Raw genomic sequence first — 25,642 nt, forward strand, 5'->3', positions numbered from 1 at the left:
CTGTACTGTGACATCACTGTGTATTATCTCTGTACTGTGACATCACTGTGTCTATTATCCCTGTACTGTGACATCACTGGGTTTATTATCTCTGTACTGTGAGATCACTGTGTTTATTATCTCTGTACGGTGACATCACTGTTTATTATCTCTGTACTGTGACATCACTGTGTTTATTATCCCTGTACTGTGAGATCACTGGGTTTATTATCTCTGTACTGTGACATGACTGGGTTTATTATCTCTGTACTGTGACAGCACTGTTTATTATCCCTGTACTGTGACATCACTGTGTATTATCTCTGTACTGTGACATCACTGTGTCTATTATCCCTGTACTGTGACATCACTGGGTTTATTATCTCTGTTTATTATCTCTGTACTGTGACATCACTGGGTTTATTATCCCTGTACTGTGACATTACTGTGTTTATTACCCCTGTACTGTGAGATCACTGGGTTTATTATCCCTGTACTGTGACATCACTGTGTATTATCTCTGTACTGTGACATCACTGTGTCTATTATCCCTGTACTGTGACATCACTGGGTTTATTATCCCTGTACTGTGACATTACTGTGTTTATTACCCCTGTACTGTGAGATCACTGGGTTTATTATCTCTGTCCTGTGACATCACTGTTTATTATCTCTGTACTGTGACATCACTGTGTTTATTATCTCTGTACTGTGACATCACTGGGTTTATTATCATTGTACTGTGACAGCACTGTGTTTATTATCCCTGTACTGTGACATCACTGTGTTTATTATCTCTGTACTGTGACATCACTGTGTTTATTATCTCTGTACTGTGACATCACTGGGTTTATTATCTCTGTACTGTGACATCACTGGGTTTATTATCTCTGTACTGTGACATCACTGTGTTTATTATCCCTGTACTGTGACAGCACTGTGTTTATTATCTCTGTACTGTGACATCACTGTGTTTATTATCCCTGTACTGTGACATCACTGTGTTTATTATCTCTGTACTGTGACATCACTGGGTTTATTATCATTGTACTGTGACATCACTGGTTATCTCTGTACTGTGACATCACTGTTTATTATCTCTGTACTGTGACATCACTGTGTTTATTATCTCTGTACTGTGACATCACTGTGTTTATTATCCCTGTACTGTGACAGCACTGTGTTTATTATCTCTGTACTGTGACATCACTATTTATTATCCCTGTACTGTGACATCATTGGTTATTATCGCTGTACTGTGACATCACTGTGTTTATTATCCCTGTACTGTGACAGCACTGTGTTTATTATCTCTGTACTGTGACATCACTGTGTTTATTATCCCTGTACTGTGACATCACTGTGTATTATCTCTGTACTGTGACATCACTGTGTCTATTATCCCTGTACTGTGACATCACTGGGTTTATTATCTCTGTACTGTGAGATCACTGTGTTTATTATCTCTGTACGGTGACATCACTGTTTATTATCTCTGTACTGTGACATCACTGTGTTTATTATCCCTGTACTGTGAGATCACTGGGTTTATTATCTCTGTACTGTGACATGACTGGGTTTATTATCTCTGTACTGTGACAGCACTGTTTATTATCCCTGTACTGTGACATCACTGTGTATTATCTCTGTACTGTGACATCACTGTGTCTATTATCCCTGTACTGTGACATCACTGGGTTTATTATCTCTGTTTATTATCTCTGTACTGTGACATCACTGGGTTTATTATCCCTGTACTGTGACATTACTGTGTTTATTACCCCTGTACTGTGAGATCACTGGGTTTATTATCCCTGTACTGTGACATCACTGTGTATTATCTCTGTACTGTGACATCACTGTGTCTATTATCCCTGTACTGTGACATCACTGGGTTTATTATCCCTGTACTGTGACATTACTGTGTTTATTACCCCTGTACTGTGAGATCACTGGGTTTATTATCTCTGTCCTGTGACATCACTGTTTATTATCTCTGTACTGTGACATCCCTGTGTTTATTATCTCTGTACTGTGACATCACTATTTATTACCCAATTACCCATACTGTGTCTCCTCCTTAGGGGTTGGCGCCGTCCTGGAGGAGACACAGTATGGGTAATTGTCCTATGTTCCTGTTTCCATTCATGAATTCTTGCATATGCACGTTAGTGAATAATGTTGGATGAATAAGGACTTGTATCCACTGTATGTTTCCTCCAGTGATGTCGTTTTTTATCTCCTGCACCAATTTCTTTTAATCATGTATGTATTCAATTGTGATTTTTTGTAATAAAGGATTTACTATAGTATAAGCGGTCTGGCATTTTCTATGTAGGTTGTGTATGACATCCCTGTGTCTCGGACTTCTTCTGCACTGCGGTCTCTCACCACCACACATTATTCCATACACTGACAGACTAGGGGGAGCTCGGCGCCGCCCCCACTCCAGCACCCTGAGAGCTGGCCCTTTGGTTACTATTTTTGGCAGAGGAAATGCGTCATCCTGCCCTGTGAACCAATCACATGGCTGCTTTCATTTCGCATGGTAAACTAACGGAGAGAGCAGTAGGTGCCGCCCCGCCTCATACACGTTACCGTCTGTGCGCTCGAGCAGTATACACTCGCCAGGAAAACACACACTCACTCTAGTGTCACAATATGGCGACGCGGCCGCTTCATCACGGCTCCGCCCCCCGAGGCGTGACGTATGAGAGACGCGCCGGACGTGACGGCTGTTTGCTCGGCTGTTGTGTGTCTGGATTGTAACTGCTCGGTAACGTGAAGTATCAAGATGGGCGTCCCGAAGTTTTACCGCTGGATCTCCGAGCGCTACCCCTGCCTCAGTGAGGTGGTGAAGGAGCACCAGGTAAGGCTGCGCGTGACGTGGTCACATGACATCACGCCGCTCCTGTCATGACATGTATGGGCACGTCCAGTCCCCGCAGTGTACTCGGCTCCTCACGGACTACACCTGTACAGCACTAGTCAGCACTCTGCTGTGGTGTGACGTCATTGGGGTGTATCCAGTCTGCCACAGCAGGTGCCCCTGGTCTGCCCTCAGCTGTAATGTGTCAGCGCCACAGGAGGTCCCTGAAAGACATGGGGGCCCCAAACGTCTAATGGGGCCCTACCCCTCCATGACCACTATCACCAGTGCCTAGAGAAAAGCTTATGATTTTGATATTTAAGGCCTGTCCTCAGGACAGAAGCAGAAATCACCAAGGAAATAACGCCACTGCTGGGGAAATCTCGCGCCTGCGCCATCCCGTTAAGTATTCGGCGCAGTGAGGAACACTTGTATTATATGCTATATAGCCTCTAAGAGCAGGGGGGGCGTTGCAGCTGCCCCTAGATCAGGCATCCTCAACTACAACTCCCAAAATGCCCTGCTGTAGGCTGTTCGGGCATGCTGGGAGTTGTAGTTTTGCAACAGCTGGAGGGCCACTCTCCACGCCCTTCTACACTTGATTGACAGGGCCAGGCTAGCCTTGGTCTCCTCCTGCCAACCCTGTCTGCGCAGTGAGGGAAGGACGCTCGCGGCTTCCTCACTGCGCCAAATACTGAACGGGACGGCGCAGTGAGAAAGTCAGCGAGCGTCCTTCCCTCACTGCACCTGCGCAGGCAGTGCCGGCAGGAGGAGACCAACGCTGGCCTGGCCCTGTCAATCAAGCGTAGAAGGGTGTGGAAAGAGGTGGGCGAATGGAGCCTCTAGGAGCAGGTGCAACGCCCCCCCCCCCCCCCCCCCCCCCCCGCTCTTAGAGGCTAATTAGCATATAATACAAGTTAAAAATTCACAAAAACGGGGCACACAGAATTTTTTTTTAGCAGAGTTAAATTCAGGTGACATTGGCACATATATTATGTCAGCCTGTTTAATAGTGAAAATAGTGGTGATAGATACCCTTTAAAATATGCACACAGTGATGTCGCAGTCAGTGGTAATGCACACAGTGATGTCGCAGTCAGTGGTAATGCACACAGTGATGTCGCAGTCAGTGGTAATGCACACAGTGATGTCGCTGTACACGGATAATGCACACAATGATGTCACTGTACAAAGACTGTTCTGTCTTCATACACGTTCACACAGTGTGCAGTCTGACATTCAGCATAAACCATTCCTGTCTTCCAAATAAGAGGACTGTTCTTTGTAGTCTAACTTGTTTGGTTAAACAGATATGCTTTTACAAGGATGGTTGAGTTCAAGGCTCCATTCACACGTCCGTTCTATGTTGCGGATCCGCAACACAGCCGCCCGGCACCCCTATAGAAATGCCTATTCTTGTCCGCAAGCTGCGGACAAGAATAGGACATGTTCTATCTTTTGCGGAGCTGCGGACCTGAAGATCGGGGCCGCGCTCCGCAAATGCGGATGCTGACAGCACACTGTTTGCTAACCGCATCCATTCCGTCCCCATAGAAAATGAATGGGAATTGCGGAACGGATGCGGACCCATTTGCGGACGTGTGAATGGAGCCTGAGAATGAGATATGCTGATGTGTCCTGGAGACTTCTCTTTCCCAGAATGCTTTGCACTCCCACAATGCAGTAGTCTTTGTAACAGGAAAAACAAAGTGTAGTACAACTTGACACCGCTAGATGGTGCTATAACCACATTAAACACTTCAGAATTACCAAGGCTCTGGCAGAATGAACTAAAATAATATTCTAGCCCTGCTGGGCAGAACACTCCCTGTCTGGCGTCAACAGATGCCACTACTGAATCCTTCTTTCTTAGACTACTTTCACACTCGCGTTTGGTGCGGATCCGTCACGGATCTGCACAGACTGATCCGTTCAGATAATACAACCGTCTGCATCCGTTCAGAACGGATCCGTTTGTATTATTTTTAACATAGCTAAGGCGGATCCGTCTTGAACACCGTTGAAAGTCAATAGAGGACGGATCAGTTTTCTATTGTGCCAGATTGTGTCATAGAAAACGGTTCCGTCCCTATTGACTTACATTGTGTGTCAGGACGGATCCGTTTGGATCAGTTTTGTCAGACGGACACCAAAACTTTGCAAGCAGACGCTGCTTGAGCCAAAACGCTGCTTGAGCCAAACGGATCCGTCCTGGCACACAATGTAAGTCAATGGGGACGGATCCATTTTCACTGACACAATCTGGCACAATAGAAAACTGATCCGTCCTCCATTGACTTTCAATGGTGTTCAAGACGGATCCGTCTTGGCTATGTTAAAGATCATACAAACGGATCCGTCCTGGCACACAATGTAAGTCAATGGGGACGGATCAGTTTTCTATGACACAATCTGGCACAATAGAAAACTGATCCGTCCTCCATTGACTTTCAATGGTGTTCAAGACGGATCCGTCTTGGCTATGTTAAAGATAATACAAACGGATCTGTTCTGAACAGATGCAGACTGTTGTATTATCTGAACTGATCAGTCTGTGCAGATCCATGATGGATCCGCACAAAACGCGAGTGTGAATGTAGCCTTTGCTGAGGTCTATTTCCTTAGCATAACATTCATGTTGTATAGTGCAAATTATTATACTCTTGGACCTTTCCATATTGGGAGCATTAAAGGTGTGTTTGCCAACCTTTGAAGGGCTTCTGGCTCACAGGTAATGTCGACTTGTAAGACTGAGCTATATGAACTACACAGGCTATACCACAAACTTGCAACATCTAGGTGGAGAACCTGTTGAAACGATGGGATTTGAGTTGGTGGTCCAAAGTCACTGTACGTAGAACAGATACTTCAGGTCGGACTTCTTCATCGGCATCTGGGTCTACCAATTCAAACGTGTCGGATCCAATACTACAAGACGTTGAACGTAACAGGAATGCAGGACCCATAAACCATGCTGTGTCCTTAAAGGGATTCTGTCACCACATTTTACCCCAGGGCTTGACAAATTTCCTTGGAATCTAGGAGCCAGCTAAAAAAGTTAGGAGCCAGGCGGAGCCGCGTCATAAAGACCCTAGTAGGTGTCCCCATAGTGCTCCCCCCCCCCCCACTTCTCCATAGAGCCCCCCCAATAATGCTGTATGCCATGTTACATATACCGCCGCTCCGTCCCCGGACTCTATTGACTATAATGGGGACGGGGGCGGAGCTCCGGCGCAGCACGGCAGTTCGCGGTGAGAGGCCGCCGGACTAAAAAGTTGGACATGCAGTACTTTTAGTCCGGCGGCCTTTCACCATGCACTGCCGTGCTGCGCCGGAGCTCCACCCCCGTTATAGTCAATGGGGACAGAGCGGCGGTCCAGCGAAACAGCGGAAGGACGGATCCGACAGGGTGAACAGCCTGCCAGATCCATCCTGCCGCAAGTGTGAAAGTACCCTTAGTTCTATAGCTACTGAATGAGACAGAAGAAGGGATGCCTTTAACATATAGATCTCCTTGAGAAGCCAATTTGATCCTAAAGGGTTAATTCAAACTGTAATCTAAACTCTGTGTCCTGTCACTTAATCTTATCACTGCTGCAAAAGCATCAGCACAGCCTCAGTGTAACCTGTTCTAGAGTCTGACTGACGGTTCTTTTAACTCAAAGAATCGAATGAGTCAGATCTTTAGATTCTTTTAACCTGTGACTCATTCGATTCTTTCTTCTCCCTGTACTTGTGTCAGTGACTCAGAGCTGCTAGTCCTTGCATTGCCTCAGCTCTGATTGGTTGGTGGGCGGGGAGGGGAGGGGAGGGGCTGGCAGAAGCAGCTTCCACTCTAGGATCAGATTACACTCCTCCCGAGTCCCTCCCCTCCCTGCTGCCAGCGTCTCTGCTATTGTGTGCTGTGACGGAGCTGTTTCACACGGTGCTGCCTCCGGACAGAACGGCAGCTCCGCACCCATCGCATGGGCACCTTTGAAAACGGGCTGACAAATACCCAAGCGCCAGGACTAAATTCCTAGTCGCCATGGCGACCTGGTGCCTGGGATTTGTCGAGCCCTGTTTTACCCCCTACAGTAAAACATAGCTACTTGTAGGTCTCCCTGAGCTGTATTAAATGATGCCCTTATTAACTAATAGTCTTGATTTATTTCTTTATAAAATCGATTTTAGTGATATGCTAATGACTTACATAAGGGGCCCAAGGGGATTTCCTTCCCTAACTTGGTGCCCAGCCGCACCCCTCAGTCCGGTGCCCAGCGCCACCTTCCTGAGTCCAACTCCACCTTTTTAGGGTCCATTCACACGTCCTTTGTTTCTTTCCTGATCTGTTCCGTTTTTTGCGGAACAGATCTGTACCAGATCTGGACCCATTCATTTTCAATGGGTCCTGAAAAAAAATCAGACATTGAGCTGTCCGATTTTTTTTCAGGACCCATTGAAAATGAATGGGTCCAGATCTGTTCCGAAAGAAACAACGGACGTGTGAATGGACCCTTAATATAATTTCCCCAGTTGTCTCCATGACAGCACAAACTGAGATTGCCTTCCTCTGATAGGACAGGAAAAAGCACACAGAGAGGTTAAAAACCCCACCCCCACCCCTCATCGCCAGTGTTTTTTCCTGTTCTGTCAAGGAAGGAATGCCAGAGAGGTGCTGGGAGCTCTTCTGGGTTCCCTAGTCCTTTTTAATTTTTTTCCTATGTCGCCCTGCTTCGGCGTCACCTGATAGACCGGAGGTCAGTTCCAGGGTCCGTCTCTTCCCTCCTCCAGGCGCGGTCTATGCCCGGTCTCCCTTATTCATGGTGACCCCGGCGAAGTTCCCTCTGCGGTGGCCCAGGTGGGCTAGATGCAACGTGCTACGGGCGGCTGAAGCGACGCGATGACGCGCTTCCCTCCAGTCGCCGGATGATTACGTCGGAAGTCGTGACATCACTGAGGCCGCGGCCGGCGCCAAATTCAAAAGGACGCCGATTCTGACCGCTTTGAGGCCTGCACATTTCACCCTGCCTGCTGGCAGCATCACAAGTGGATGGGAGCTGAGAGGATGAGCGCCCCTACCACTACTGGCTCGGTTCCTGAGCCCCCTACCACTCTGGGCGGTGTGAGTAGCCTGCTGGCACCTGGTCATATTACGTATTTGCCTTGCTGTGGTTGACCCTTTCCTCCCTTGTGTATTACAGGGAGAAAAGAAGTCTACCTCTTCTGTTAAATCCAGACCCAGGAAGTGCAGCGTCTGCTCTAAGCGCCTTCCTTCCTCAGGGTCCAAGCTGCTGTGTAAGGACTGCACCTCTACCGTGGTGAAGGCGCAGTCCTCTAGTTTTATGGAGGAGATTAAGACTCTGATCAGAACGGAGGTCCAATCAGCGTTGGACGCTAGGGACCCCCCTGCCTCCCCTAAACCCCAGCCTCGCCAGGGCCACAGACCACCCTCCTCCAGAGGCTTTGACTACTCTGGGAGTGACCTGGACTCGGCCGACTCTGAATTATTAGATGTGGAAACTACTGCTAGATCTCTGGAATCGGAGGAAAGTAGTGAGTACAGGAGATTCCTCTTTAACCCAGAGGATATCGACGAATTGATCTGAACCATCAGGGCCACTATTAGGATGGAGATCCCTAAGAGGTCCAAGTCAGTCCAGGAGGAGATTTTTGGGGGTTTAGGGGAGAGGAACAAGTCGGTGGTCCCGGACAATGTCCAGAAGATGATACGGGCAGAATGGGAGAAGCCGGAGAAGGGTTCCTTTATCCCACGGGGTCTTAAGAGGCGATACCCCTTCAACAAAGCAGACTGTGTCGATTGGGAAAACATTCCCAGGGTTGACGCTCCCGTTGCCAAGGTAGCAAAACGGATGGTCCTACCATTTCAGGACCCTCTAGATAGGAAAGCCTGCTCAAGAAGACATGAGAAGCTACAGCAGCTCTCCTAAAACCGGGGGTAGCACCAACGTGTGTTGCTCGTACTCTCGCCGTGTGGCTTGAACAACTAGAGCAACATATAGCGAATAAGGCCCCTTGGGAGGAGATCCTGGACAGTCTTCCTCTTTTAAAGAAGGCCACCTTCTTCCTTGCCGATGCCGCCGCAGAATCAGTTAGACTATCTGCCCGCACGGCGGTCCTTTTCAATACTACCAGACGGGTACTGTGGCTTAAGGCCTGGTCGGGCGATACCGTCTCAAAGAACAGGCTGATATCTCTACCCTTTCACAGTCAGTATGTGTTCGGGTCCGACCTGGACAAGATCCTTGAGAATGCCACGGACCCTAAGAGGGGCTTTCCAGAGGACAAATCTAAGTCCAGGAGACAGTTTTTTCGGTGGCCCAGCAGGATCCCAGGGCTGATAGGAGGAGCCGCGAGTGTTGCAGATTTACGGGAGGCTGGAGAGGAAAAAGTTTTTTCCTCAATCCCAACAGGGGAGATCCCTCTCCCTCTTCGTCAAAACAATGACATCATCCCGGTCGGAGGAAGGCTCAGCTCCTTTCTAGGGGTTTGGGAACACAAACCATCATGGATCCATATATATTGGGCATCGTAGAACATGGCTACACTATAGAGCTGGATTCCCTTCCTCCGCAGAGGTTCGTCCTGACCAAGCTCCCCAGGGGCCTCGAGTCTCCCTTATCCGAGGGCGTAAAACGTATTACGCCTGGGGGCAGTAGAAAGGGTCCCTGCCGGAGAATTGGGGAGGGGTCACTACTCCCCCTTATTCCTGGTCCGGAAATCGAATGGCAATTTTCAGACCATCATAAATTTAAAACCCCTGAACAAACATATCACTTACCACAAGTTCAGAATGGAGACCGTCAAGTCAGCAGTGAAGCTTATCAAAAGAGGGGCTATGATGGCTACAATAGACCTCTCCGACGCATACTTCCATATCCCAATACAGGTCCGTTCCAGAAGATACCTGAAGTTTGCGGTGGAGCAAGGTGGGACAGCCCGCCACTCTCAATTCAAGTGCCTCCCGTTCGGCATATCATCGGCACCCCGCATATTCACCAAGTTTATGGCGGAGGTCGTAGCCTCCCTAAGCAAGGATGGGATAATAATTGTCCCTTACCTGGACGACCTGCTAATAGTGGCAGAAATCTCAGATATCCTTCACAGGCACATCTAAGTGGTTCTCTTGCGCCTCCAGAACTTGGGCTGGTTAGTCAACTGGGAGAAGTCCGACCTGCTCCCAGACCATCGGAAGATCTTCCTGGGTATCCTTTTGGATTCGACTCTTCAAAGATCCTTTTCTCCTCCCGCTAAAGATACAAAAGCTGAAGTTAAGGGTCCTCCACTTCACCAAGCAGTCCTGTTGCTCAATAAGGCAGGGCATGGAAATGCTGGGCCATCTCACCTCCTGCATCCCTGCGGTAGCCTTCGCCCAATTCCATATGAGACCCTTACAGAAGCTGGTCCTAAGTCAATGGAACAGGTCTCAATCATCCCTGGACCGAAGGTTGTAAGTGTACCGGGAAGTGAAGGCTTCACTGGACTGGTCGCTCAAGACCAAGAACCTGGAAACGGGAGTTCCTTGGAGGCAGGAGTTATGTGTTTTCCCTCACAACGGACGCCAGCTCCCGGGGCTGGGGGGCCCTCACGGCTTCAGAGGCCTTTCAGGGGATCTGGTCCGAGGACCAGAGAAGGATGTCCTCCAACTACAGAGAACTCCGTGCGGTATGGGAAGGCCTCAGGTCCATCCAAGTACAGGCCAAGAATCGCCACGTCCTGGTCCATTCGGACAACTCCGCAGCTGTGGCGTTTATCCAGCACCAGGGAGGAACGAGACACGGTCACCTCCAGAGGCTCTCAGACCGAATCTTCCTTTGGGCAGAAAGGAATCTACAATCCCTCGCGGCAGTACATCTGAAGGGATCCCTGAATCTCCAGGCAGATTACCTCAGTCGGCAAAGTCTGGATCCAGGCGAATGGTCCTTGTCCCAGACTGCTTTCCAAAAGATTCGGGATCGATGGGCGAGTCCCATCCTAGACCTATTCACCTCAGTGAAGAACCACAAGGTTCAGCATTTCTTCTCCCTCAACTGAAGAGACCCGTGCGTGGCAATAAACGCTTTTTTACCCAGAGCTGGACATCGGGCCTAGTCTACGCCTTTCCCGCGATACCAGTAATCCCAATAGTGCTCCAAAAGTTTCAGTCCGAAAGGTGCAGACTGATTCTGGTGGTCCCATTCTGGCCCAGGAGAAGCTGGTTCGGGCTCCTCAGGTCCCCCAGCCCGGAAGATCCCGTCCAATTCCTGCCGGAAGAGGGCCTTCTAGCCCAGGGTCCCATCCCGCACCCCAATACCAACCTCCTCAAGCTGTCCGCCTGGATTCTGAGCAATCCCTCTTGTTAGGGTTAGGGCTCTCTGAAAGAGTAGTTAAGACCCTCTTACTCAGTGGGAAGTCCAACACCTCCAAAGCGTATCTCAAAGTTTAGAGGAAGTTTGCCTCCTGGGGCAGAGTCGGGTTCAACCAGTCCACCCCTAATATCCCTCTTATCCTGGAATTCCTCCAGGATGGGTTTGATTTGGGCCTTGCTCCCAACACACTGCGAGTCCAGGTGTCGGCCTTGGGGGCCCTCTATAATACCAGCCTTTTTATGAAGTCCCCTGGGTAGCAAGATTCCTGAAAGCGGCGGATCGACTAAATCCCTGAGTCAGGAACATGGTCGCACCGTGGAACCTTAACACCGTCCTGTCAGGGCTGTCGGATGTACCGTTTGAGCCTCTTCTCTCCCTATCCATTAAGTGTCTCACTCTGAAAACCATCTTCCTAGTGGCCATATCCTCCGCAAGGAGGGTTTGCGAGCTCCAGGCCCTGTCCATATAGGAGCCTTTCCTCAGGGTGCTGGAGGACAAGCTCGTTTTCAAGTTAGACACCTATTTTCTTCCAAAAGTGGTCTCCTCCTTCCACAGGTCACAAGATATAGTTATCCCGTCTTTTTTTCCTAGCCCTAAAGACGAGCAGGAATCTAGATTCCGCAATTTAGAAGTTAGGCGTTCAGTTCTTCATTATTTACATGCCACAAAGGAGTGGCGTATCGACAAAAATGTATTTATCCAGTTTGCAGGTCCAAATAGGGGTAAGAAGGCAGCCAAGAGCTCTATATCCCGCTGGATTAGATGCACCATCTCCGAGGCCTATAAAGCTTCCGGTAAGGAGGCGCCTCCATCCCTTAGAGCCCACTCGGTTAGATCGGTCTCCACTTCCTGGGCTGAGAGAGCCTCTGCTTCGTTAGAACAAATCTGCAGGGCGGCCACCTGGAAGAGGGCCCACACCTTCACCAAGCATTATAGGGTGGACGTATTTGCCAACGAGGACTTGGCCTTTGGACGCAAGGTCCTAGGTGCTGTAGTCCCCCCCCCAAGTTACTTTTGTTAGTTCTCAGTTTGTGCTGTCATGGAGACGACTGGGGAAATGAGTATTAGACTCACCGGTAATCCGGTTTCCTGGAAGTCTCCATGACAGCACACTTTTGTCCCGCCCTTGTTTTCCTTGTCAATAGACTAAATTGACTAGTTATGTTGTACCCCTTGTCCTAGTCCTGTTATAATACACTGGCGATGAGGGGAGGGGGTGGGGTTTTTAACCTCTCTGTGTGCTTTTTCCTGTCCTATCAGAGGAAGGCAATCTCAGTTTTTGTGCTGTCATGGAGACTTTCAGGAAACCAGATTACCGGTGAGTGTAATACTCATATATTCAAAAGCCGGCGTGCTGACGTAATCCCTGAGCCTGTTTGAAATCCCGCGCGTGCGCACTACACACTGTAGTCTGCGCTCGTGCGGACTACAGGTAATGGAATCGCCGAGCGAAGTGCGCCTGCCGGCATGCTTCCGTGCCATCTACTGAAGTCAAGATGCAAAGACTATATATCTTCTATGATGCTTCAGTCAAGGCAATTGCAGCTGTAGCATACCTAAAGACCATTGACGTCAAAGAACAATGCCATATAGGGTTTGTCACGAGTCAGACCAAACTGGCGCCACTCCGTGAACACACGATTCCCAGACTAGAGCTCTGCGTTGCTGTTGAGTTGGCTGAACTTATAACAACAGGAATGAACCTGGAAATCGAGGAAGTTGAGTTTTACACGGACAGCAAGATAGTCCTAGGATATATTTGCAACGATACCAGATGCTTTTATGTTTACATCTGCAATCGGGTTCTAAGCATCAGGAGATCCACTTGTCCTAAACAGTGGCACTACGTGCCTACACAGCATAATCCTGCGCACCACGCCACTAGATCTGTCACAACAAACCACCTTAAAGGGATTCTGTCGCCACATTTTACCCCCTACAGTAAAACATAGCTACTTGTAGGTCTCCCTGAGCTGTATTAAATGATGCCCTTATTAACTAATGGTCTTAAATTATTTCTTTATAAAATCGGAGCCCCAGCAGTGTAAGCCTAGGGCTCCGATCGGTTACCATGGCAGTCAGGACGCTACTGATGCCCTGGCTGCCATAGTCTGCTCCCTGCTGCTGTGTGCACAAAGCACAGAGCAGCAGGGACAGTGTAAAGTCCTATTCACCCTGATAGAGATCTATTAGGGTGAATAGGACAAGGGATGAAAGATCCCAGGTTCTAGCCCCTAAGGGGGGAAATAGTTATTAAATAAAAAGCAAAAAATAAATAAAAAAAGGTTAAAAAAAACCACACCAAAATATTAAGTTTAAATCACCCCCTTTCCCATTTTTACATATAAAATATATAAACAATAAAATAAAATTACATATTGCCCGAAAAAGTGCGAACTATTAAAATATTAAAAAATATCTCCTATGCGGTGAATGCCGTAACAGAAAAAAACATTTAAAACGTGCAATTTGCCATTTTCTTTTTTGTCACCTTGTCCAGACAAAAATTAGGTTAGGACTGTTCTATTATGGTCCAGACGTTCCATAAAATCTGGAATGCACGGGTCTTTTTTGGTGGTTTATTTTTTTCACGTGGTATCGAAATCGAGTCAAAATTTTGGTATCGTGACAACCCTAGGTAAGACATGTTTTTTATTTTATTTTATTTTTTATTATACCGTAATTACCGTATTTTTTGCCCTATAAGACGCACCGGCCCATAAGACGCACCTAGGTTTTTGAGGAGGAAAATAAGAAAAAAAATATTTTGAACCAAAAGGTGTGCTTTTGGTGGGTTTTGAACTAATTGTGGTCTGTGGATGGCGCACTGTTATGGGGGATCTGTGGATGGCGCACTGTTATGGGGGATCTGTGGATGGCGCACTGTTATGGGGGATCTGTGGATGGCGCACTGTTATGGGGGATCTGTGGATGGCGCACTGTTATGGGGGATCTGTGGATGGCGCACTGTTATGGGGGATCTGTGGATGGCGCACTGTTATGGGGGATCTGTGGATGGCGCACTGTTATGGGGGATCTGTGGGTGGCGCACTGTTGTGGGGGATCTGTGGGTGGCGCACTGTTATGGGGGATCTGTGGGTGACGCACTGTTATGGGGGATCTGTGGGTGACGCACTGTTATGGGGGATCTGTGGGTGACGCACTGTTATGGGGGATCTGTGGGTGACGCACTGTTATGGGGGATCTGTGGGTGACGCACTGTTATGGGGGATCTGTGGGTGACGCACTGTTATGGGGGATCTGTGGGTGACGCACTGTTATGGGGGATCTGTGGGTGACGCACTGTTATGGGGGATCTGTGGGTGACGCACTGTTATGGGTAGGGGTGCACCGAAATGAAAATTCTGGTCCGAAACTGAAACCGAAAATTCAGGATGCCCTTGACCGAAAACCGAAACTGCCTTTTTGCCCAAATACTTTTAAAATACTTTTTTTTTTAATGATTTTATTAATAATTCTTTTTCATGAATGAAATTCATCTGTGGGTGGCGCTGTTATGGAGAGGGGGATCTGTGGGTGGCGCTGTTATGGAGAGGGGGATCTGTGGGTGGCGCTGTTATGGAGAGGGGGATCTGTGGGTGGCGCTGTTATGGAGAGGGGGATCTGTGGGTGGCGCTGTTATGGAGAGGAGGATCTGTGGGTGGCGCTGTTATGGAGAGGGGGATCTGTGGGTGGCGCTGTTATGGAGAGGGGGATCTGTGGGTGGCGCTGTTATGGAGAGGGGGATCTGTGGGTGGCGCTGTTATGGAGAGGGGGATCTGTGGGTGGCGCTGTTATGGAGAGGGGGATCTGTGGGTGGCGCTGTTATGGAGAGGGGGATCTGTGGGTGGCGCTGTTATGGAAAGGGGATATGTGCACTGTTATGGGCATAACAGTGCACAGATCCCTTTCCCCATAACAGTGCACAGATCCCCCCTCCCCATAGCAGTGCCATAGACCGATCCCCCTACCCATAACAGCCCCAGCCCTGCTGCTCACAGCATCACTCACTGCATCTTTATTTTACCTTACAATCGTGACGCTCCGGTAACAACTCTGCAGGCAGAGCGGAGGGCGGCGTAACGTCACTTACTCACGTGACGCACCTGCTCCGCCCACTTTATGAATGAAGGAGGCGGAGCAGGCGCATCACGTGAGTAAGTGACGTTACGCCGGCCTCCGCTCTGCCTGCAGAGTTGTTAGTTACTGGAGCGTCACGATTGTAAGGTAAAATAAAGATGCAGTGACAAAGTAAACCGCCCGACCGCAGATGGTGGGTGACAAATCCAACACCCCATATTTTCGGCCGATATGAAACAATATCGGCCGAAGTGGATTAGGTGCATTTTCGGCCGATATTTTCGGCTGCCGGAATTTCGGTGCACCCCTAGTTATGGGGGATCTGTGGGTGATGCACTGTTATGGGGGATCTGTGGGTGATGCACTGTTATGGGGGATCTGTGGGTGATGCACTGTTATGGGGGATCTGTGGGTGATGCACTGTTATGGGGGATCTGTGGGTGATGCACTGTTATGGGGGATCTGTGGGTGATGCACTGTTATGGGGGATCTGTGGGTGATGCACTGTTATGGGGGATCTGTGGGTGATGCACTGTTATGGGGGATCTGTGGGTGATGCACTGTTATGGGGGATCTGTGGGTGATGCACTGTTATGGGGGATCTGTGGGTGATGCACTGTTATGGGGGATCTGTGGGTGATGCACTGTTATGGGGGATCTGTGGGTGATGCACTGTTATGGGGGATCTGTGGGTGATGCACTGTTATGGGGGATCTGTGGGTGACACATATATAGCATCTTATGCGATGTGTCATCCAGAGATCCCCTCCATAAGTGTCCCTGTAGTGAATGACCCTCAATACACGCTGGGGGCCGGCATCTGCTTTTATAATGACAGCGGGGCCCGTGCAGTGACTGTATTCTACTACACGGGCCCCGCTCACTGTATAATCCTATGTCTAATAGTTAATTGTAATTGTATGTAATCACATAAGGAGCGCTGTGTATTACCGGTACTTACAACTACAAGCGCTCGCCGCTAGGTAAGTAGCATGGAGGAGGGAGGAGGCAGGCCGGGAGGACGGATGCTGGCAGCGTGAGTCATACGTCATGCGCCTGCGCCGCCCACTTTATGAATGAAGCAGGCGGCGTATGACTCACGCTGCCAGCGTCCGTCCTCCCGGCCTGCCTCCTCCCTCCTCTCTGCTACTTACCTAGCGGTGAGCGCTTGTAGTTGTAAGTACCGGTAATACACAGCGCTCCTTATGTGATTACATACAATTGCAATTAACTATTAGACATAGGATTATACAGTGAGCGGGGCCCGTGTAGTAGAATACAGTCACTGCACGGGCCCCGCTGTCATTATAAAAGCAGATGCCGGCCCCCAGTCCCGCCTCCCTCACAGCTGATACACCCGCCGCACGGCATCGCGGCGGGTGTATCATTGAAAACTCAGCAAAATCAGCAGCATTCGCCGTATAAGACGCACTGCTATTTTCCCCCCACTTTTGGGGGGGGGGAAAGCAGGGCTGTGGAGTCGGTAGATAAATGTTCCGACTCCGACGACTCAGTTTTATGTACTTCCGACTCCTCTGTATTAATATGCGAATGTATTTTATACATTCCTTGAGGGAAAGAAATGCAACCTACCACAGGACTACTGGCTGGGAAGCCAACAAGTTTTTATAGCCTTAGCTAAATGACAGCAGTTTTTCCAATGGTTTACAGCTTCAGTCTTGAACTATTGGCCCTCCATTCCCTTCACTTATACAAGTGTCTCACTCTCTAGTCCTGCAAAAAACATATTTATTTAATCCCTTATCAGTGAGAGGCTAGGTTACACATGGACGCTGCGTGTAACACAACACTATGGAAAGTATAAGTATTGCAGTTCCTAGTTGTGCGTTGCGTGCCATATAGTGAAGCACATGAAAAGCATGCTTCTTCACGGTCACTTAACGTGTTCGTTTTGCGGTTACGTGAGGCACTGCATACATTGGTCTTTATTCTTACAGTAGAGAAGTTATTAATTATAACTTTTTGTGAATTGGGACATTTAAACTTGCTTTTTTTTTTTATTCCAATCTAAATTTAGTAGGAGTCGGAGTCGGTGCATTGTTTGCCGACTCCGACTCCAGGTACCCAAAATTTCCCCCGACTCCTCGACTCAGACTCCACAGCCCTGGGGAAAAGTGCGTCTTATACGGCGCAAAATACGGTATATGTATTTTAAATTTGGTGACTAAAAATTTAAATTTGGCTCCTAAATTTTTCAGGTTAGGAGCCAATGGCTCCTTGATATTTTTTTTAGTCTGGAGCCCTGAGCCACCCGCGGCTATGGCGCCTGCAGCGTGCAGGAGCAGTTGCCATCTTTAAACACCCGTCCAGCGCCGTACATGTACGGCGCTGGGCGTGAAAGGGTTAAGGAGTAGGGAGAACCGGGCCCTAAGGTGTGGAAGAAGGTGGATTTAGCTAAAGACCTGTTGCTTTGATCATCTAAGGCTACTTTCACACTTGCGGCAGTGTGATCCGGCGGGCAGTTCCGTCATCAGAACTGCCTGACGGATCTGCCGCTGACTGACGGCAGATCTGCCGCTGACTGATGCGGATCCGTCTCACAAATTCATTACAAGGACGGATCCGTCTCTCCGCTTGTCATGCGGACAGACGGATCCGTCTTGTATTTTTTCTCTCACATTTTTACCGGTCTGCGCATGCACAGGCCGGAAGGACGGATCCGGTATTTTAAATGCCGGATCCGGCACTAATACATTACTATGGGAAAAATGCCGGATCCGGCATTCAGGCAAGTCTTCAGTTTTTTCGCCGGAGATAAAACTGTACCATGCTACGGTTTTATCTTTTCCTGATCAGTCAAAACGACTGAACTGAAGACATCCTGATGCATCCTGAACAGATTACTCTCCATTCAGAATGCATGGGGATATGCCTGATCAGTTCTTTTCCGGTATAGAGCCCCTGTGACGGAACTCTATGCCGGAAAAGAAAAACGCTAGTGTTAAAGTACCCTAAGGCCTCTTTCACACTTGCGTTGTTGGGATCTGGCATGCACTTCCGTTGCCGGAGGTGCCCGCCGGATCCGGAAAAACGCAAGTGTACTGAAAGCATTTGAAGACGGAACCGTCTTCCAAATGCGTTCAGTGTTACTATGGCACCCAGGACGCTATTAAAGTCCTGGTTGCCATAGTAGGAGCGGGGAGCGGTATACTTACAGTCCGTGCGGCTCCCGGGGCGCTCCAGAATGACGTCAGAGCGCCCCATGCGCATGGATGACGTGATCCATGCGATCACATGATCCATGCGCTTGGGGCGCCCTGACGTCACTCTGGAGCGCCCGGGGAGCCGGACGGACGGTAAGTATACTGCTCCCCACTACACTTTACCATGGCTGCCAGGACTTTAGCGTCCCGGCAGCCATGGTAACCACTCTGAAAAAGCTAAATGTCGGCTCCGGCAATGCGCCGAAACGACGTTTAGCTTAAGGCCGGATCCGGATCAATGCCTTCCAATGGGCATTAATTCCGGATCCGGCCTTGCGGCAAGTGTTCCGGATTTTTGGCCGGAGCAAAAAGCGCAGCATGCTGCGGTATTTTCTCCGGCCAACAAACGTTCCGTACCGGAACTGAAGACATCCTGATGCATCCTGAACGGATTTCACTCCATTCAGAATGCATTAGGATAAAACTGATCAGGATTCTTCCGGCATAGAGCCCCGACGACGGAACTCTATGCCGGAAGAAAAGAACGCAGTGTGAAAGAGCCCTGAGATTGCATATACCTTGATTGCTTTATCTAGGTGGCCGACCGGATAAACTCTGACGAGGCAGTTTTTTGAGCAGAACTCCCCTCCTGCAAGTCTTTTACAGCTCTCTGTACAGTGAGAAGTGACTACTGCGCTGTCTGTCAGTGACTATTTGGTTCCTGTCATGCTCCTCTGCTTGGGGTGATACCTGAGATGGTGGTCCAGGGTGTAAAGCTGGGTTGTGTTCTGTGCTACTGCATTCTGTGCATGTCACACTGACCTTACAGTTCCTGCCGAAGTGAGATGTTGTAGCGCAGCACCTGAAGCAGATGTTGATTTCTTTGAGGAATTCTTTGCTGTCCTCTAAAGACTTCTCCCTGAAGGCTCGCCATTTTAGTAGAGGATGTGGTTTCTTGTGCAGGGGGCATTCTTTGGTAAGATCTTTGAGTTTGTTCTCTTCTTGAGAAGACTTAAAGGGAGTCTGTCATCAAAGTTTCACCTTTTTAACCCTTCCCATAGCTTTCTAGCAGCCTTACAGTTAATAAAAACGTTACCTTCATGAGCAATCGTGGACTTGTAGAACTGGCAAAAAACAACTTAGTAGCATATGCAAATGAGGGCTCGCAAGTGCCCAGGGGCGGCGTTACCCTCGTAGGTGCCCAGCTAGCTCAGCCTTATCGTCGCTTCCCCCCGCCCATTCTTTCCCTCTGCCCGCCCATCTACTTACTTCTTGTTTCACCGAGATCCCGCGCCTGCACACTCAGTCCGTCGGCCGGCGCATGCGCACTGCGATGCCCATTCCTTGCACGGCATCACAGTAATTAATGCGCATGCGTCGGCTAACGGCGCAAAAACACCACAAAGGAGGCGGTCCATCGGCGCATGCGCATTAATTACTGTGATGCCGTACAAGGAATGGACATCGCAGTGCGCATGCGCCGGCCGACGGACTGAGTGTGCAGGCGCGGGATCTCTGTGAAACAAGAAGTAAGTGAATGGGCGGGGGGAAGCGACAATAAGGCTGAGCTAGCTTGGCACCTACGAGGGTAACGCCGCCCCTGGGCACTTGCGAGCCCTCGTTTGCATATGCTACTAAGTTGTTTTTTGCCGGTTTTATAAGTCCAGGATTGCTCATAAAGGTAACGTTTTTATTAACTGTAAGGCTGCTAGAAAGCTATGGGAAGGGTTAAAAAGGTGAAACTTTGATGACAGACTCCCTTTAAGTCTTCTCAAGAAGAGAACAAACGCCGAGCCCAGTGACGTCCGATGCTCGCTCTTCCCTCAGTCTCCAGCAAATCGCACTGGCGCAGCCCTCAGTGGGTACTGCGTCTGCGCGAGACTTCGCTCGGCTGTCAGGGAGGGGGAGGAGAGGGATGAGATGCTGTGGGCGGTTAGGGATTCTGGAGGAAGGCGTTTTGGACACTGTAAGAGGGGCGTTACTGGGCACACAAAGGGGAACATAACGCCCCTCTGGGCACCTTCAGGGTTAATTTGCATAATTATAAAAGTCGTTTTTCTGCAAAACTACTGGACGGATTACAATATAGAACAGCACAGCCGATTCAAGGTAAGCTGTGGAGCATGACTGGTTTAAAATCTGAATTTGTGTTATGAGAGGTGACAGAATCCCTTTAACCCTTTCTTAGAAGAACACTTAAGGATGGGGTGGATGATATTTCTTTTCTATTGAAATCTCCGTATGGCTCCCTTGATGAACCATAAGCATTGGCAGCTGTCTTCTAAGGATAACTTTTTGTGATAGGGGCTTCCTCTCTATGTGAGTAGCTGGCAGTGGTTCCAAGGTGAATTTACTTTCAGTTATTGGGGAGATGTACTCTGAGGTATGTCATAGGTACCGTATATTTTGTTAGGTATAGACAGGCCAATTATTGCTGCAATTTAGTTTCCAAGCGTTGGTAAGAATAATTGACCTCTTCAACTGCAGGAAAGTTCAGCGATAAGTGAAAGAAGTAACCGCTGTCATTTACCTTGGTGGATTGTGGCGGAGAAATCCTATTGGACAGTCTGTAAATGTGGACTTTACATTGTAGAGATCTAGGCAGCATTGACGCTCCTATCTCGGCCATCATCACCTGGTAGGATAATCCTGACACACGTCCATCAGATCCCCAGCAACAACTTTTCAAACCACTCATTCAGTCCATTGCTTTTCCTACTTTATACGCTTTTTATTTATTTATTTATTATTTTTTTGAAACCACAAATTTTTTATTAATTAATAGGAAAACAGCCCTGTGGGACCCGTGCGTCACATATTATATTGCGGTCTAGGTTTGTGTGTTTTTGTTTCATCTTAGCATCTCTTGGTATTGCTGAATATCACAAAACCTTTTTTTCCCCCATAGATCCCAGAATTTGACAATCTGTACTTGGACATGAATGGAATCATCCACCAGTGCTCCCACCCAAATGACGAGGATGTGCACTTTCGAATCACAGAAGATAAGATTTTTGCTGATATATTTCATTATTTAGAGGTTCTGTTCCGTATTATCAAGCCAAGAAAAGTCTTTTTTATGGCCGTTGATGGTGTCGCTCCTAGGGCAAAGATGAACCAGCAGCGAGGGAGACGTTTTAGGTGATTATTTTAATTCTCCTTTTACTAAGCTATGTGTTACAATTGTAGCCAATTTCCTCCATCTTCTTACATTCTAAACGTATTTTAAAAACCTGTCAAGGATTCAGACAGTGTTGGATTCCTCGCAGTCGTCAGGCTGCAACTCATCTGTGATCTTTCCTACCTGATTTCTTTTCTCCAGAGTTGAGCTGTAAGGGTCCATTCAAAATGGGTCCACATCCGTTCTGCAATTTTGCGGAACGGGTGCAGACCCATTCATTTTCAATGGGGCTGGAATGTGCTGTCCGCATTTACGGATCCGCACTTCCGCATCGTGCTTCCGTTTCCGCAAAAAATAGAACGTGTCCTATTCTTGTCCGCAATTGCAGACAAGATTAGGCATTTTCTATTATAGTGACGGCTATGTGCGGTCCACAAATTGCGGAATGCACATTGCCGGTGTCCGTGTTTTGTGGATCCGCAAAACACTTACGGACGTGTGAATGGACCCTAACTGTAAAGAATGATAGATAGCTGCTGATAGATTGCTTGTGTTTAAAGAGAATCTGTAGTTTTGACCATCTTAAATTATTGCCCGCACTAGGTAAGGGGTGGGGAGAGCAGGACAAACATAAGATTTGTGGAGCTTTTATTATCAGGAGTAGTGTGAATATGAACATTTATTCTTCTCCTGCAAGTGCTCACTCGTAGGGGCTTAACTGTGAAGTGCTCTCTCTCTATCCATTGAGCTTCTTCACAGCTCTTAGTGACAGCTGTAACATCCAACCAGGAGATCAGTTCTTCTGTCACGCAGAGCAGAGGGAAGGGGCTATGAAGTAGTGTGAAGCTCCGCCTCCTGGGCACCTACAAAAGTAAAACCTGGCATAGCAAAACCTTGTCTTCTCACTACTCCTGATTATAAATGTTCCACAAAAGGTGGAGCATTTATAAAGTCATAAAGATCTTATTGGTGGGGGTCTGACTCCCGATACCCCCGCCGATCAGCTGTTTGAAGGGGCCGTGATGCTCACATGAGTGCTGCATCCTCTTCATTGGTTACCTGCATGCCGTGCACTTTGTAGTGGTGCTGCAGTGTAATTACAGCATTTCATCCCCTTCACTTGAATGGGCGATGCAGCTGTAATTACCCTGCACCAATGCTACAAATTAGATTGCTTGCAGGTAAAAACTGAAAAGGACGCAGTACTTTTGTGCACTTCGCAACCCCTTCAACCAGCTCATCGGCGGTGGTCCCGGGAGTCAGACCCCCACCAATCAGATATTGGGATGACCAATCCTGAAGTTGCTTGCTTAAAATGATGGCACTTACTTGTAGAATTTGAGATTGAGACTAGCATATATACATTTTGGGGGACTTTATCATTTGAGATAGTTTTCATGTGACTTTTATGTCTGATTTTGAAGTTTATGAAATGGTGCCCAGTTCTCATGTACATATTTGGTGTAAGTGCATTGTGTATGATTACACCAAAATACATCAGGGGGCTGCCTGGCGTAGGATGCAACTTTTCTGCGACCTTCCAAGTGTCGCAGACAGTAAATGCGCCCTAATCCAGGTCTCATCCCACTTTTCTGCCTTTCTACATAACCACTATGAAAAGTGACGTGTCTCCTAAATGTTGCATAAAACACAGCAATTGTCATGTCGTGCAACATTTTTACACCAAAACCCTGACGTATCTGGTTTGATAAATGTCCCCCCATAATGTACAACGTGTGATGCAAGTTTTGGCCTTCAACAGTCCATTGGTCCGGTCATTTAGTAACCTTCCCTGTTATGATTATGAATGGTGCAGCATCCTTTGCTTGGTTACAGTCTGTGTTGTAACCCATAGCTGCACTTCCAATGCTAGAAGTAACATAGGGCTTGTTTACACAGGGCCTTTATAAGGGTTTCTTTTCCAAACGATTGGGACAAGTGTAAAAACCGGAAGATTGATAGAGATTGTCTCACCTCAGTCATTGCTGGCATATCGCTAAGAGGTGTGTCCCATTTCTGGCACCCCCTCCCATCTCCATAATGGGACCCTCGAAGTGATTGGAGAGCAGCCGTGCATATGCAGCAGTCCTCCATTCATTTTTACGGGAGGTCCATAAATAGCCAAACACTCACTCAGCTATTTCCAGCAGTCGCATAGAGGTGGATGGAGTGGGTGCTGCGCATGCGCCGTGCACTCTCCATTCGTTTCTTTGGGACCTCCAAAAATATCCAAGAGTGCTCGCTCGTCTATTTTGGGCACTCCCACAAAAATGAGTGGAGCGCATGGTGCCTCACTTCAGGGGTTCTGTTCTCTAGATAGGAGCGGGTGCCAGAGGCGGGACCCACGGCTATCTGACATTGGTAGCATGTCTCTAGGAAATACCTCCAATGTTTGAGGTGACACAACCTTTTTAAAGGGTTTATCCCTCAAAAACCACTTTTCCCCTATCCACTGGATAATGTCGAGATGTCTGACTGCTGGGGCTCCCACTAATCGTTCAATATTTGTATACATGGCATGAAAATGTCCAAATCTCCGGACATCCGTCCCTGATCTCAGCGGAGACTCCCATGTCATGGAAGTGCATGCTGCATTATTATGGCGGCCTGTGCTTTCATGACATATTCTTCTTTTTAAAGCAATCAGCCGTGTAAAAAAAAATAAAGGGGGATTCCTACTATTAGGTTCATATCATAATGTATAGGGCATACAAATAAATATCTAATGTTACATTTCTGTGTTTGCCTCCCAAATTGTACTGCTCTCCACAACAAGTTGGCATTGGTTAAGTCCTGTAGTAGTTCATTTACTACAGGACAAGCATGCACCGTTTTGTGCCGGCCCACCGCGCTGTCCATGCAGGCACCTGCCTGATAATTGTGCAGTAAGTCTGATGGAACATCTATTTTTAGGACTCTGTGTGCTTGTGTTCCCTTATTATTTATTCTGGAAGGTCTGAGTGGTTTACTAGCAGCTTGCAATGAATGTTACCAGTTTGAGGTGTGCCTGCACAGTCTGACACTGGCAGCAGTGATTGGATAGTGTCACACCCCCAACTGGTAACACTCAGGCCTCATGCACACGGCCGTGTTCTGCGGCCGAGAGCGGTCCGTGGTAACCCGGCCGGGATTCCTTCTGACAGCAGGAGTGCACGGCGTCATTGGTTGCTATGACGCCGTGCGCTTCATGCTGCTGTACAGTGATACACTCGTATTATCTATACCAGTGTATCCCTGTACAGCAGCGGTGGCATGAAGCGCACGGCGTCATAGCAACCAATGACGCCGTGCGCTCCTGCTGTCAGAAGGAATCCCGGCCGGGTTACCGCGGAACACGGCCGTGTGCATGATGCCTCATCTGGACTTTTATTGCCAACTGCTAGTAATTCATTTATAACTTCTAGCAGAAAAAATAAATGCTTTATACAACATAGAGCCATAAGAATAGATGCTCCAGAACTGTTATTACATGGGGAATGCGAGACATGATGTCAGGAGAGGGGACAGGTCCTGCCCTTGTAAGCTGAGAAGATTGGTCTCTATGTACACAGCTCATGCTCTGAGTCAGATGTATCGGGATAAACTAACACAACCACTCCCTCCAAGGTTCCTGCGTTCAAAGGTCTCAAGTGCCCACTCCGGTGTGTCCTTAGGGCAAGTTCACATGACAGAATTGTCACACGTAGGAATCCACGCAGTAGTTTATACCAGGGATGCTCAACCTGCGGCTCTCCAGCTGTTGTAAAACTACAACTCCCACCATGCCCTGCTGTAGGCTGTCCGAGCATGCTGGGAGTTGTAGTTTTGCAACAGCTGGAGGGCCGCAGGTTGGGCATCCCTGGTTTATACGACTCTACATCTGTCATGTAAATATGCTCTTAAAGAGGACCTTTCATCAGTTTACCCCTAGTCTAATTATGGTCTTACCTTTAGGGCATTAGTTTTTATTCAGTCATAATAGTATGTCTTATGACGCGTTTCGGCTATAACAGCCTTCATCAACAAAGGTTACATACAAGTGTTTAATGCCATCTTATATAGCAGGTATACAGGTGATTCACTGGTGACGTCAAACTCCCAA

General features: G+C 48.2%; 1 protein-coding gene across 7 annotated transcripts in view; it reads left to right on the top strand.

Moving 5' to 3' along the window:
* Positions 1 to 2,560: 2,560 nt before the first annotated feature.
* Positions 2,561 to 25,642, top strand: part of XRN1 (5'-3' exoribonuclease 1) — a 118,013-nt gene continuing 94,931 nt past the window's right edge. For all 7 annotated transcript variants that reach the window (XR_005778225.1, XM_040428062.1, XM_040428063.1 and 4 more), the window contains exons 1-2: positions 2,561 to 2,848; positions 21,349 to 21,581. Coding sequence is in view for 6 of the 7 variants with exons in the window: in XM_040428062.1 (XP_040283996.1) it covers positions 2,774 to 2,848; positions 21,349 to 21,581 (308 nt within the window). In the remaining variant the exon portion in view is untranslated. The remainder of the gene's footprint in view (positions 2,849 to 21,348; positions 21,582 to 25,642) is intronic.

The sequence above is a fragment of the Bufo bufo genome, chromosome 4 (genome assembly GCF_905171765.1).
Source record: "Bufo bufo chromosome 4, aBufBuf1.1, whole genome shotgun sequence".
Classification (NCBI taxonomy): Eukaryota; Metazoa; Chordata; class Amphibia; order Anura; family Bufonidae; genus Bufo; species Bufo bufo.